This window comes from Lytechinus pictus, chromosome 2, assembly GCF_037042905.1.
Source record: "Lytechinus pictus isolate F3 Inbred chromosome 2, Lp3.0, whole genome shotgun sequence".
In the NCBI taxonomy this organism is placed as follows: Eukaryota; Metazoa; Echinodermata; class Echinoidea; order Temnopleuroida; family Toxopneustidae; genus Lytechinus; species Lytechinus pictus.
In genome coordinates, this window is record NC_087246.1 from 15,212,547 (window position 1) to 15,228,187 (window position 15,641).

The 15,641-nt window shown below is 34.4% G+C and overlaps 1 protein-coding gene across 1 annotated transcript in view; it reads right to left on the bottom strand.

Moving 5' to 3' along the window:
- LOC129284251 (uncharacterized) overlaps positions 1-15,641 on the bottom strand; it is a 125,782-nt gene that overhangs the window by 84,568 nt on the left and 25,573 nt on the right. Inside the window, exons 10-32 of the mRNA XM_064110650.1 lie at positions 12,157-12,282; positions 11,014-11,133; positions 10,565-10,684; positions 9,734-9,853; positions 8,955-9,074; positions 8,475-8,594; positions 7,589-7,708; positions 7,284-7,403; positions 6,897-7,016; positions 6,597-6,716; positions 6,137-6,256; positions 5,749-5,868; positions 5,361-5,480; positions 4,974-5,093; positions 4,673-4,792; positions 4,213-4,332; positions 3,825-3,944; positions 3,437-3,556; positions 3,050-3,169; positions 2,749-2,868; positions 2,204-2,323; positions 701-820; positions 122-241 (exon numbers count right to left, since the gene is read on the bottom strand). Coding sequence (XP_063966720.1) covers positions 122-241; positions 701-820; positions 2,204-2,323; positions 2,749-2,868; positions 3,050-3,169; positions 3,437-3,556; positions 3,825-3,944; positions 4,213-4,332; positions 4,673-4,792; positions 4,974-5,093; positions 5,361-5,480; positions 5,749-5,868; positions 6,137-6,256; positions 6,597-6,716; positions 6,897-7,016; positions 7,284-7,403; positions 7,589-7,708; positions 8,475-8,594; positions 8,955-9,074; positions 9,734-9,853; positions 10,565-10,684; positions 11,014-11,133; positions 12,157-12,282 — 2,766 coding nt within the window. The remainder of the gene's footprint in view (positions 1-121; positions 242-700; positions 821-2,203; positions 2,324-2,748; positions 2,869-3,049; positions 3,170-3,436; positions 3,557-3,824; positions 3,945-4,212; positions 4,333-4,672; positions 4,793-4,973; positions 5,094-5,360; positions 5,481-5,748; positions 5,869-6,136; positions 6,257-6,596; positions 6,717-6,896; positions 7,017-7,283; positions 7,404-7,588; positions 7,709-8,474; positions 8,595-8,954; positions 9,075-9,733; positions 9,854-10,564; positions 10,685-11,013; positions 11,134-12,156; positions 12,283-15,641) is intronic.

The following is a 15,641-nucleotide window of genomic DNA, read 5'->3' on the forward strand; positions in this document are numbered from 1 at the left end:
GACATTAAAAGAACCATCATCTTTATTGTATTACGATTCTCTATCTCACTATCAACACATAGAGAGTGTGAAGAGATTCCAAAGTCTTAAATTGTGTAATGAAAAAATAGTGTAAACTTACACTCTGTAGCACAGTTTGTTCCACTAAAGCCGACTGGGCACTGACAAAAGTAACCATTGCCAGCCCCGGCTTCCATACAAGTTGCTCCATTGAGACATGGACTTGAAGAACAGGCGAACACTGTCAGAAAAAGAACACCATATTAGGGCGGTGTATTCACTGAAAGACAGTGATTGAATATTAAACATACGTCTGGTTATCTACTAGCCAAAGTACCATTTTTTATAGAAGAAAAACAGTTAACTTCTGATGTAAAATCTTATTAACCAAAGACTACTTTATACTGACAGATGAATCAATTTACGGCTCCTTTTTCGAGAAAAGTAGCTGACTTGAAGAACTGGTCAGACACCCGTTTCATTAAATACTTCTGATTATGGTTGGTTTGATATTGTGGTATTAAACTAAAGCAACAGTGTTCATTGGCCAATACAAATCACCGTTTCCATGATAGCTACCATAAACATAATATTTACCATAATTTCAAATCTTTACAAAACGAGTCCCAGGAGAATATAATGAAAGGATTACATTGGAAGAGAGAACTGCATTAGAGTGCTAAGAAATACCTAAACATACCTTCTGTTTCGCAATTTGTTCCAGTATAACCAGTTGGGCACTGACATATGTAACCATTTCCAGCTCCAGCCTCGAAACATGAAGCTCCATTTAAACATGGATTTGAAGAACAGGCCAGTACTAATAAAGGAAGAAATATGTTAATGCACATTTTGATAATTATAAGATGATGCTGACTGTTCACAGGTTTAGTACACACATATAAATACAATTTCAGTAGCAGTTTCTAATGCAATCAAATACTATTCTTCTGGATATCTTCTTAAATGGGGGATTTTTTTGAAAAAAAAGAACTAGCACATCAATGATGTGGAGCTCATCCGGCATCTCGCAACGAAATTTAACACAATTTTAATTTCAGCCCAGTTGACACTGTAGTGAATTATATTGGTGACATAAATTGAGGATATAGAAATGAAATTGATGAAGAAATGACATAGAAGCATTTTTTGTGATCTATGAATAGATTTCATATAAATTAAGCATAAATGATTTTCTAGTAAAAATTTCTTAACTCTGTGTAGAACCTTGGTGAACCTCATGTAGCTCTCAGATGGAACAAAAATAATCAAAATCAATCAACAAATAGATAGTATTTTTTGTGAGTTTAGAAAATATATGAATAAATAAATATATTTAATGAGTTTCAAAATTCTGTGTTGAAATGTTGTATCACCACCTCGAGCTATCATATAAAGCAAACAAAATTGAAATTGATCAACAAATGAAGAAGAAAAAACATTTTTTGTGATACTTATGAATAAATTTTGCATAAATTAGCATAAATAATTTTCTAGACAAAATTTCGAAATTTTGTGTACAAGTTTGGTGAACATCATGCAGCTCTACCAGATGGAAGAAAAACAATAAAAATCGGTCAACAAATAAAGAAGAAGTGACAATTTCTGTGATTTATGAATAAATTTCGCATAAATTAGCATAAATAATTTTCTACTCCAAATTTCAAAATTCTGTGTAAAAGTTTGGTGAACCTCATGAAGTTCTACCAGATGGAAGAAAAAAAATCAAAATCGGTCAACAATTAAAGAAGAAGCGTTTTATGTGATTTTTTAAAAATACGCATAAATTAGCATATTTAATGAGTTTCAAAATTCTGTGTAGAAGTTTTGAATCCCCCACCTAATGCTATCATATAAAGCAAACAGAATTGAAATCAGACTTGAAGTGACGAAGAGGAAGCATTTTGAAATTCAGTCAACAAATAAAGAAGAGGCATTTTCTGTGATTTATGAATTTCGCATAAATTAGCATAACTAATTTTCTACTCCAAATTAAAAAAATTATGTGTGGAAGTTTGGTGAATCTCATGAAGCTCTACCAGATGGAAGAAAAAAAATCAAAATCGGTCAACAAATAAAGAAGAAGCATTTTATGTGAATTTTTAAAAATATGCATAAATTAATTTAGCACAAATTAGCATAAAAATTGTTCTAGTCAAATCTGGCCCTTGGGGCCGGATGAGCTAAATATGTGTTTTCTTACCTTCTGTTTCGCAATTTGTTCCAGTATAACCAATTGGGCACTGACAGATGTAACCATTACCAGCTCCAGCCTCGAAACATGAAGCTCCATTCATACACGGATTTGAAGAACAGGCGAGTACTAGGATGAAATTTGTAGATGCAAATTTTAATAATAATAAAGCAATGCTACTCGTTAAAGAATGGTACACACATAAACATACAATGTAAGAATAGCCGTTTCTAATCAAATACTATTCTTCTGGATATCTTCTTAAATGGGCGATTTTTTGAAAAATAAGAAAAATGTGTCCATTCAGACATGGGTTTGAAGAACAGGAGAGAACTAATGACAAAAAAACAAAATTTATGGATTAGATTGAACAATCAACAAATATGCAAAGAACTATAATGATGTTGGAAAAGAGGCCACAATAATAAAAATATATAATATCACCAGATTTTCAAATTAAGTTCGAAGCGTTCTTATACATTTGAATGTAGTGAAGGCAAAGTTCCTCACGTTTATAATGAGTTTAAAAGAAAAAGAAAACTGCTTATTTTTACCTTCTGTTTCGCAGTTTGTTCCAGTATAACCAGCAGGACATTGGCAAATGTAGCCATTACCAGCTCCAGCCTCGAAACATGAAGCTCCGTTCAGACATGGACTTGAAGAACAGGCGAGTACTAAGATGGAAATTGTAGGTGCAAATTTTGATAATCACAAAGAAACACTGCTCGTTAAAGAATGGTACACACATAAAAATAAAAAACGTAAGAATAGCCGTTTCTAATCAAATACTATTCTTCTGGATATCTTCTTAAATGGGTGATGTTTAGAAAAAAAGGGGAAAATGTGTTTATTTACCTTCTGTCTCGCAGTTTGTTCCAGTATAACCAGTTGGGCACTGACAGATGTAACCATTACCAGCTCCAGCCTCGAAACATGACGCTCCATTCATACACGGATTTGAAGAACAGGCGAGTACTAATAAAGATAGAAATATGTTAATGCACATTTTGATAGAAAATATAAAGTGACGATGCTAGTTTACTTAGGTAGATGCACAATATATTTATCATCTCTGTATGACAATAAAAATAGTGTAGATCTATAATTTGTCGGCATATACAGCATTATTGCATGTGGAATTTCTTTATCCTTTAGATTACTATCCATTAATTCAACACTATCTATTCACGTTTTGGTGGGTTTTGAAAACTAGCAGAATTCAAGAAAAATGTGTTTTCTTACCTTCTGTTTCGCAATTTGTCCCAGTATAACCAGTTGGGCACTGACAGATGTAACCATTACCAGCTCCAGCCTCAGAACATGAAGCTCCATTCATACACGGATTTGAAGAACAGGCGAGTACTAATAAAGGAAGAAATATGTTAATGCACATTTTGATAGAAAATATAAAGTGACGATGCTAGTTAACTTAGGTAGATGCTTAATATATTTATCATCTCTGTATGACAATAAAAATAATGTAGATCTATAATTTGTAGGCATATACAGCATTATTGCATGTGGAATTTCTTTATCCTTAAGATTACTATCCATTTAATTCAACACTATCTATTCACGTTTTGGTGGGTTTTGAAAACTAGCAGAATTCAAGAAAAATGTGTTTTCTTACCTTCTGTTTCGCAATTTGTCCCAGTATAACCAGTTGGGCACTGACAGATGTAACCATTACCAGCTCCAGCCTCGAAACATGACGCTCCATTCATACACGGATTTGAAGAACAGGCGAGTACTAATAAAGATAGAAATATGTTAATGCACATTTTGATAGAAAATATAAAGTGACGATGCTAGTTTACTTAGGTAGATGCACAATATATCTATCATCTCTGTATGACAATAAAAATAATGTAGATCTATCATTTGTAGGCATATACAGCATTATTGCATGTGGAATTTCTTTATCCTTAAGATTACTATCCATTTAATTCAACACTATCTATTCACGTTTTGGTGGGTTTTGAAAACTAGCAGAATTCAAGAAAAATGTGTTTTCTTACCTTCTGTTTCGCAATTTGTCCCAGTATAACCAGTTGGGCACTGACAGATGTAACCATTACCAGCTCCAGCCTCAGAACATGAAGCTCCATTCATACACGGATTTGAAGAACAGGCGAGTACTAATAAAGGAAAAAATATGTTAATGCACATTTTGATAGAAAATATAAAGTGACGATGCTAGTTAACTTAGGTAGATGCTTAATATATCTATCATCTCTGTATGACAATAAAAATAATGTAGATCTATAATTTGTAGGCATATGCAGCATTATTGCATGTGGAATTTCTTTATCATTAAGATTACTATCCATTTAATTCAACACTATCTATTCACTAAGAACAGGCGAGTACCAATAAAGGTAGAAATATGTTAATGCACATTTTGATAGAAAATATAAAGTGACGATGCTAGTTTACTTTACTTTAGTTTAAAAGAAAAAGAAAACTGCTTATTTTTACCTTCTGTTTCGCAGTTTGTTCCAGTATAACCAGCAGGACATTGGCAAATGTAGCCATTACCAGCTCCAGCCTCGAAACATGAAGCTCCGTTCAGACATGGGCTTGAAGAACAGGCGAGTACTAAGATGGAAATTGTAGGTGCAAATTTTGATAATCACAAAGAAACACTGCTCGTTAAAGAATGGTACACACATAAAAATGAAAAACGTAAGAATAGCCGTTTCTAATCAAATACTATTCTTCTGGATATCTTCTTAAATGGGTGATGTTTAGAAAAAAAGGGGAAAATGTGTTTATTTACCTTCTGTCTCGCAGTTTGTTCCAGTATAACCAGTTGGGCACTGACAGATGTAACCATTACCAGCTCCAGCCTCGAAACATGACGCTCCATTCATACACGGATTTGAAGAACAGGCGAGTACTAATAAAGATAGAAATATGTTAATGCACATTTTGATAGAAAATATAAAGTGACGATGCTAGTTTACTTAGGTAGATGCACAATATATTTATCATCTCTGTATGACAATAAAAATAGTGTAGATCTATAATTTGTCGGCATATACAGCATTATTGCATGTGGAATTTCTTTATCCTTTAGATTACTATCCATTAATTCAACACTATCTATTCACGTTTTGGTGGGTTTTGAAAACTAGCAGAATTCAAGAAAAATGTGTTTTCTTACCTTCTGTTTCGCAATTTGTCCCAGTATAACCAGTTGGGCACTGACAGATGTAACCATTACCAGCTCCAGCCTCAGAACATGAAGCTCCATTCATACACGGATTTGAAGAACAGGCGAGTACTAATAAAGGAAGAAATATGTTAATGCACATTTTGATAGAAAATATAAAGTGACGATGCTAGTTAACTTAGGTAGATGCTTAATATATTTATCATCTCTGTATGACAATAAAAATAATGTAGATCTATAATTTGTAGGCATATACAGCATTATTGCATGTGGAATTTCTTTATCCTTAAGATTACTATCCATTTAATTCAACACTATCTATTCACGTTTTGGTGGGTTTTGAAAACTAGCAGAATTCAAGAAAAATGTGTTTTCTTACCTTCTGTTTCGCAATTTGTCCCAGTATAACCAGTTGGGCACTGACAGATGTAACCATTACCAGCTCCAGCCTCGAAACATGACGCTCCATTCATACACGGATTTGAAGAACAGGCGAGTACTAATAAAGATAGAAATATGTTAATGCACATTTTGATAGAAAATATAAAGTGACGATGCTAGTTTACTTAGGTAGATGCACAATATATCTATCATCTCTGTATGACAATAAAAATAATGTAGATCTATCATTTGTAGGCATATACAGCATTATTGCATGTGGAATTTCTTTATCCTTAAGATTACTATCCATTTAATTCAACACTATCTATTCACGTTTTGGTGGGTTTTGAAAACTAGCAGAATTCAAGAAAAATGTGTTTTCTTACCTTCTGTTTCGCAATTTGTCCCAGTATAACCAGTTGGGCACTGACAGATGTAACCATTACCAGCTCCAGCCTCAGAACATGAAGCTCCATTCATACACGGATTTGAAGAACAGGCGAGTACTAATAAAGGAAAAAATATGTTAATGCACATTTTGATAGAAAATATAAAGTGACGATGCTAGTTAACTTAGGTAGATGCTTAATATATCTATCATCTCTGTATGACAATAAAAATAATGTAGATCTATAATTTGTAGGCATATGCAGCATTATTGCATGTGGAATTTCTTTATCCTTAAGATTACTATCCATTTAATTCAACACTATCTATTCACTAAGAACAGGCGAGTACCAATAAAGGTAGAAATATGTTAATGCACATTTTGATAGAAAATATAAAGTGACGATGCTAGTTTACTTTACTTTAGTTTAAAAGAAAAAGAAAACTGCTTATTTTTACCTTCTGTTTCGCAGTTTGTTCCAGTATAACCAGCAGGACATTGGCAAATGTAGCCATTACCAGCTCCAGCCTCGAAACATGAAGCTCCGTTCAGACATGGGCTTGAAGAACAGGCGAGTACTAAGATGGAAATTGTAGGTGCAAATTTTGATAATCACAAAGAAACACTGCTCGTTAAAGAATGGTACACACATAAAAATGAAAAACGTAAGAATAGCCGTTTCTAATCAAATACTATTCTTCTGGATATCTTCTTAAATGGGTGATGTTTAGAAAAATAAGAAAAATGTGTTTATTTACCTTCTGTTTCGCAATTTGTTCCAGTATAACCGGTTGGGCACTGACAGATGTAACCATTACCAGCTCCAGCCTCGAAACATGAAGCTCCATTCATACACGGATTTGAAGAACAGGTGAGTACTAATAAAGGAAGAAATATGTTCATGCACATTTTGATAGAAAATATAAAGTGACGATGCCAGTTTACTTAGGTAGATGCACAATATATCTATCATCTCTGTATGACAATAAAAATAATGTAGATCTATAATTTGTAGACATATACAGCATTATTGCATGTGGAATTTCTTTATCCTTTAGATTACTATCCATTAATTCAACACTATCTATTCACGTTTTGGTGGGTTTTAAAAACTAGCAGAATTCAAGAAAAATATGTTTTCTTACCTTCTGTTTCGCATTTTGTCCCAGTATAACCAGTTGGGCACTGACAAATGTAACCATTACCAGCTCCAGCCTCCAAACATGAAGCTCCGTTCAGACATGGGCTTGAAGAACAGGCGAGTACTAGGATAAAATTTGCAGATGCAAATTTTAATAATAATAAAGCAATGTTTGTTCAAGCATGATGAACACATATGAACACAATTTCAGTATAGCAGCTTCTAATCAAACACTATTCTTCTGGTTATCTTTTGAAATCTTTTCAATTGGTAAAGTTTAAGAAAATCAAGAAAAAATTGTTTTCTTACCTTCTGTTTCACAGTTTGTTCCAGTGAATCCTTCTGGACATTGGCAGATGTAACCATTACCAGCTCCAGCCTCGAAACATGAAGCTCCGTTCAGACATGGACTTGAAGAACAGGCGAGTACTAGGGGGAAAATTGTAGATGCACATGTGGATAATTATAAAGGACGCTGACTGTTCAAGTGTGGTAAATGTATATAAATACCTCATACATTCGTAATTCCGAAGCTTCGTTATTCCGAAGGTTCGGTTCCTCCGAAGGTTCGTTATTCCGAAGGTTGGTATTTCCGAAGGTTTGTAATTCTGAAGGTTCGTTAGTCCGAAAACGAAATGAGGTTCGTAATTCCGAAGGTTCGTTAGTCCGAAAACGAAGTGAGGTTCGTAATTCCGAAGGTTCGTTAATCCGAAAAAGAAATGAGGTTCGTAATTCCGAAGGTTCGTTAGTCCGTAAACTAAATGATTAACTAACCTTATTTCGTTTTCGGACTAACGAACCTTCGGAACAACGAACCTTATTTCGTTTTCGGATTAACGAACCTTCGGAACATCGAACCTTATTTCGTTTTCGGATTAACAAACCTTCGGAATTACGAACCTTATTTCGTTTTCGGATTATCGAACCTTCGGAATAACGAACCTTCGGAATAACGCCACAAATGTTCGGATTAACGAACCCTTTTACGTTTTCGGATTAACGAACATCGAGGTATAGTCATTTGCGTGTTTCGGAATTACGAACCTCCGGAATAAAGAACCTTCGGAATTACGAAGTGTAACCATAAATACAATCTCATTATAGCAATTTCTAATCAAATACTATTCTTCCAGATATTAAAAAAAAGTTTTTAAACGGTTATGTTTTAGAATATGAAGAAAATGTGTTTTCCTACCTTCTGTTTCGCAATTTGCTCCAGTATAACCAGTTGGGCACTGACAGATGTAACCATTACCAGCTCCAGCCTCGAAGCATGAAGCTCCATTTATACATGGGCTTGAAGAACATGCAAGTACTATTAACGAAAAGAAGTTTGTAGATATGATTTGGACACATTCAAAATTATGTGAGAAACATTTATATTTACGATTATTACAATCGTTATAAACAAATTATATCACACAATTATGCCATGATGATGAAATTATAATGGCATGATATCAAATGCTAAAAGTGCTACAATAATTATATTAAAAAACAATCCCCTAGTACTAAAAAAAACAACCATATACATCTAGTAATTTGACAAATACAACAATTGCTATATCCTGATAATCTTAAACTAAGTAAATGCAAACCTACAACGCTAATTCCGCCTTGCATACATTAATTCTTTCAAGTGTTAATCTCTGTAAAGACAATTGCTCAAAATTACTTTCTGTTTCGCAGTTTGTTCCTGTAAGACCTTCTGGACACTGGCAAAGGAAGCCGTTACCGGCTCCTGCTTCTAGACAAGTTGCTCCATTAAGGCAGGGGTTAGATGAACATGAAGATACTGTTTATAGAGATGTAATACAATCATCAATTTTCAAGTAGACGTTTGACAAATTATTTACGTTTGTTATCATTCACATTGATAAGACCATTTGATAAATGGTACGCAAAAGCATGCCTATATTACACCAAATCTGTATTCTTTTAGCTTTAGTTCAGGTCATTGTTATAATACAATGAATCTCTCTCTTACGAGCAATACCTATCCTCGGTACTGGACATGTGTTTAAAGATTATTAATGACAAACCATCAAATGATGGAAAGGAAAGAAGTAGTAGTTAATGGCTTTAGTTGCGATATATCATCTACCTTGTGTTCCACGGTTTGTTCCCGTATACCCTGTTGCGCATTGAGACGTATACTGATCCCCAGTGCCATCAACACAAATACCACCATTTAAAAATGGCGTATTTGATTTGATTTTGGTATAGATCATTTTGATCGAATGTGAATATTGACAGATATTTCCAGGCGCTTGCCTGAGAGTCGTGTCTAAATCCAAGGATAATATGACATATAGGCCATAAATTTAGTGAACAACATGGAATCCAGTCGAATAATGATAAATGGAATTATGACAACATAAAACGAATATTGAGGCATTTCAGAGATATGTATACATGTGTTAATGGATTGATTTCATGATACTAGAATTATACCTGTTATTTCACAGTTAGATCCAGTAAACCCTGACACACATTGACATATATATGCATTTCCTGCTCCAGCCTGGAAGCATGTACCATCATTTTGACAAGGATTTGATGTACACGATGGCTCTGTGTAAAATGAAGTTAAATATAATATCGCTAATAACGTGAAGTGAATGGCGCCGTTGACAATACGATGCATTTCTTTCAGATATAAAATGAAATTCAAGATGACGCGTACTTGGCATGTAGGTTTAAAAATGAAATCCCAAATTAATACAAGTTGGTATGAGATGCAAACTACGACAAGAAACGCACTCCAAAAAATAATGTTATGTGAAGACAGTACATAACACTCACAGAAGAATGGGTGCTGTACATTGAATGGATTGGAGAAGATATGAACTGCAAATTACCATAAGTACTAAAAAGTCTATCGTTATAATGGTTTCACGTGATGATTTCACATGAAATTATACTGGATGGAAATTGAGGGGTAGAATTCTAGCAATATCATTCTTAATAATATACTTTATGGTCGCGAATTCTAATCTACTCTTGGTCTATGTGAGTGAATTTTATAAAGCACAAAAGACCAAATATAATATGTCTCTGTTAAATAATAATCCAATCCATGATGTATACAGATGAGGTACACTTACTATGAATTAGATATGAGATACTAACATTACTAGCATTTGAATTATTGCCAATTTACAAACATTTTGTTGGTGGTGGAATTTTTTTTCTCCATTAAGCTTTTCAAGCTAGCACAAAAACGTGAATTTTCTATATGTCTCAGATAATTCATTTGCGCATATTTTGATATTAGAATTATACCTGTGATTTCACAGTTAGATCCAGTAAACCCTGACACACATTGACATATATATGCATTTCCTGCTCCAGCCTGGAAGCAAGCTCCACCATTTTGACAAGGATTTGACGTACACGATGGCTCTGTGTAAAATGAAGTCAAATATTATTGCTAATAGAATGTGAAGATTAATAGTGCCATTAACAATACGATTACACTTTTGAAATGCATTTATAAATTAAAGAAATATACAACCACTGTGCAAAATATCTTTACATGAATTGCTACAAAATTATACTTTGAATACATAATCTTAATGATCATTCATCAGTTCATTACAATTATGTAAGACTAAATTTAGAAACAGTGTTCAATTAACAAAAAACTCTCCCAAACAATGCGGTTAGTGAGGTTATCAACCACCAATTGTTACAAGGGGAAGCTAATTAAAATAAAGTATGACACCACTTACCTTGTGTAATAAGCTCGCATGTATCCCCATCATATCCAGCGGCGCACTGACATTCGTAACCTTGATCAACCTCCATGCAAGTCGCTCCATTTTGACATGGCTCCGATGAACATGCTAAGACTACACCAGACCAAAGCAAGCGCAAATACACGGAACGTGCAAAACATATCAGAACACAAATACAAAGTGAAAACACGGTGTATATTTCAAACTTGGATGCAGTGAAACCGAAAAGTAAAAGAAGCCAGAAGCTAAACCTTTAAAACGATTTTTTACAGAAATGTTTAGATTTATAAACCTTCACCATTTGAGAATCAAAAGCAAATACTACTTTAATGTTATGATTAATAAATCTATAATCATCTATCTCAACGTGCTTCATGATACAGGACAATATCACCGTTATTCATTTTTTACTGTTCATTTTATCTTTAAAAAAATATTTCTTAAGCCTTCAGAAAGAGAATTATGCTAAGTGGTATACATGTTATGCAGATGCTTTTAAAAGAATGGACGTAAAGAAAAAAAAACATAACCACAATAGACAACACGAAAGACAATTTTTTTACAAACTCTTGAGAAAACTATCTACAATAACACAAAAGTTACAAAATCCCATAACCATAAGAAAATAATTATACAATACATATCTGAAAGGCAAGAATATTATATCCAATAATCAGAAGAACTTGAAAACTGATTGCAAAATTAACCTTTTCCCTCAAAAACTACTTTGAATCAGCAAAAAAAAAAAAAAGAAAGGGCAAGTAGCTTGCAAAATGTGAACTGTAAAATGTAGGTGTAAAATTGCAAAATAGCCCACCTGAAGAAAAATATCATTTTCCCCTAATTTCAATCCTATGAACTTATAAAATCCACCTCAATAATGAAAAAGAATTGCATAGTGTTGAAAAGCCCAATAAACTTCCAACGTTCAACGATGGATTAAATCAACCCTCCACAAAGTTCTCGAAACCCGTTTAAAAAGGAAAGGAAAATAAGCAACATTTGGTATTTCTGACCTGAAAATTTGATCAAGCAGATGCAACACCTGTTTCTGAGTGAGAGGGACAAGATTTTGCGAATTAAATTCAAAGAAGGTTACCATTTGCGACAGAGTGAACTGAACGTCACAATACTTACCAACTGATTCGCAGTTCGTTCCTGTGAATCCGCCAGGGCAACCACAGACATAGTTTGATGGGTCAGCTCCAGCGGTGAAACAGGAGCCTCCGTTCTGACAGGGGAGAGCGTCACAACCTTCCACGACTTTACACAACAAATTTAAAAACAAATAGCTCTAATTTGAATTTCTACAAGAAATATCTATGTGGTCGCAGCAGGGGTATTTCATATAAGCAAAGGGACAAGGCCAATTTTTTTTTAATCTTTACATTATCCAGCATTGTAAATAAAGGTTCTAATTTTCAGCTCTAAGAATTCAATTTTCAGCCCTAAGAAAAAGGCTTATGTGAAATAGAATCCGTTAGAAAACATTTGTAACTACTATAGCAACTAAAGATATAGTGTATTTTTACAGCAATTACGCCCAACATTAGTTACTAAATATGTGTATAATAAATTAATAAATTAAATAATAGACTTGGGTAAGTGCACATCAATACAAATATCACATTTGCGGTAATAAATGTAAAATCGACCAGAATACATGGGTTTATTTTTATCATTATTCTCGTAAGTTTTTTTATGCATTTCACTACGCAAAAGCTGGCAATAATATATTGAAAGCCTCTGTTTCTATAAATGACATTTGAGTTAACAATATATTTCTTCCCTAATTTACATGCATTTCCCTCTAAATTTATGTTAAAAACACAGCGATAGAATAGTTTTATAATATTAAATAGTATGATTCTATGCAAAATTACTATCACTATTTTTTCCCTAAATAGTCCAGGTGATTAGTGAGAAAAAATGTTCAGAAAATGGTACAAGCATAAAAATAAGCACAAGGATCAAACGAGTCCATGTGGTTAGTGGCCAGATCCACCTGAAAGGAGAGCTTGAGCAGATCAAACATGTTTTTAAATGTTAACAACTACCCCTCACATAAGATTTGCACTGAACTTCCTCCTTCGCGGAACCCTCATGTAGGACAGCCCGAGGCGAGGGTCATTCTTTCCTATCTCGGATGAGCAGCCTCTCACAAGATTCAGAGGATTTTGAGAGAATCCGATATTGATATTCGCCATAGCTCCTCAAATAAGCTTCAATTTACCCTCACTTCCCACCAAAACATGCCCAACTCCAAGGACATCGATCCCTGGAGTTGACCGAATTCCCTGTGAATGCGGTAAAGTCTATACATAGGTGAGACGGGTCGTTCCATTATACCTTGGTCATTTTTTGTACTAACTACATATTGTGATTTGAATTAAAATGAATAAAACGGCTGTTTTCGACTCACCGTAGGGACGCCGTAGAGCAAATGTGACCAAGGTATTATACCTCGGTCACATTTGCTCTACGGTGGCCGTACGGCGAGTCGAAAACATCCGTTTTAACATTCTTTTGTATACCAGCTACATATAGGTGGTGTGAATAAATATGAATAAAACGGCTGTTTTCGACTCGCCGTACGGCCGCCGTAGAGTAAATGTGACCAAGGTATTAACAATCGGATTAAGGAACACAATGCCCATCGATCATGCTCACACGCATGATCACCGAATCTTCTGGGATGAGAGTAGAGTCAGAGAAGCGTTGGAGATTGAGCATAAAGCTGCTCCTCAAGACAGCGGCCTCCAACTCAGCAATATTTGGCTTACCGTTCTAGACAAAGAGGCTAATTAGACTAATTAGCCCCCACACACAATGTCATACACTATTGTGTGGAGCCTGCCGCGACGTTTCACACACGTGCGAAATTATTATCAAATAAAAGAGACAGTGGCAATTGCTTCTAAAACTTAAGTAAACTGGGTATTAGAATAATTTGTTTTTGAAACAGATGCTTAGATATAATGGGCAAGAATGATGAAAGAAGTCATCTCAAGCAGGTTGGAAGCTATACCAACACCTTTATATTGCTTCTATTTCCCAACCATACTTTGATGACCTGGTACAACATAAAATATCTTGCGGTCTACCTCTTCATGATTGTGGGATGCGGCGTTAGTGATTAGTGTCAATTACAGAGGTAACCATTACTCTCAAAAGATGTTGTTGTAAATCACGATATGTAATGCTTCGTTACATATTCACAAGTAGTGCACGTACAGTCAACGATGCTTGAGGCTGTATCAGGTCTACTGTCCATGGTATACAGTGCACATACAGTCAACGATGCTTATGAGGCTGTTTCAGGTATAAACAATACCTTGGTTATCAAAGCGTTCGCATATACTTATTATGATACCACATAAATACGGTATCAAATTATTATTTGGGAGAAGATACTCTTTCGGGCCATATGTGTTCATGACATATTTTTTCTTAAAATTGGCGATAAGTGAGGTGTCAATTTTGTTTTTACTCGCATGAATGGTAGAATAAGACCCGAGATTCTCCACAATATGGAGTCTGAGCCATGCTCTACCAGCAGAGCTTATTTTATGATATATTCTGAATAGTTTTGCCAACCGCTATGGTGTGATGGAGAAGAATTATTCAATGATTTCACTTTCTCCCCGATGATTTCCCCTCCCCTTGACTTTCTGCTTTTTCGCATTTCCCCTTCCCTCTTATCTTTTATTTTCTCCCCTTCTCTGTTTGTGATTTTAGTCTGCTGTTTCCCGTCATGTATGCTATATTGACTTTTTAATGGAAATTAAATTTTATCATTGTTTCAAACCAAAATTCTCCTTCCATTTCTATTCTTCCTTTCTTTCTTTTGGCTCTGCCAATAGGGAGGGAGCGCGACAGCTTCGTCCCCAGGTTTCGCCTCTGTCCTAACTCTTTATCGAAGAGACTAAGGGCCCGTATAGGACACATTATGGCCATGCGTCTTGAACTCGCCCCATTTGTGTCACGTCCCCCAAATCTAATGACAACGCACATATCGGTATATAAATGGTCATAACTTTGAAAATATTCACCCTATCCATACAAAAGTATACCTTTTCTGAAAGAAAATTTTATGAGGATTCCAAACATGGCATTAAATATGAGGTAGGGTAAAATGCTCACATTTTATGAATGAAAATGTTCAAATTTTTATGACCCCCAATATACTTTATTTCAGACATCTATATTTGCTTTTTCTTTGCCCATATCATTATTTAGTTATCAGATTTGTATTACAAGAAATTCCCTCTCAAATGATCTATAACTTCAGGGGATTCAATACATTCATCAAGGTAATTTTAATATGCAAATTTATGTTAATTTCAAATGTTGAAAACCAACCTTTTTCAACAGTTTTTACCTTAAATTTCTAATAAATCATAATAAATTAGTAATTGTATGTGAATAGATGTGTATTATTATACCTGTTATATAATGAGACCAAAATCAAAGGTCCAGCCTCTTGGAAACCAAAGTTACACATGTTTAATACCAGCGATATGACAATCCCACAGAGTTGCATGTAATGTATACCACTTCCACCACCCCTCTAGTTTGTTTTATAAATTTATCAAGCAAATTACTCAAATTTATGTGCATAT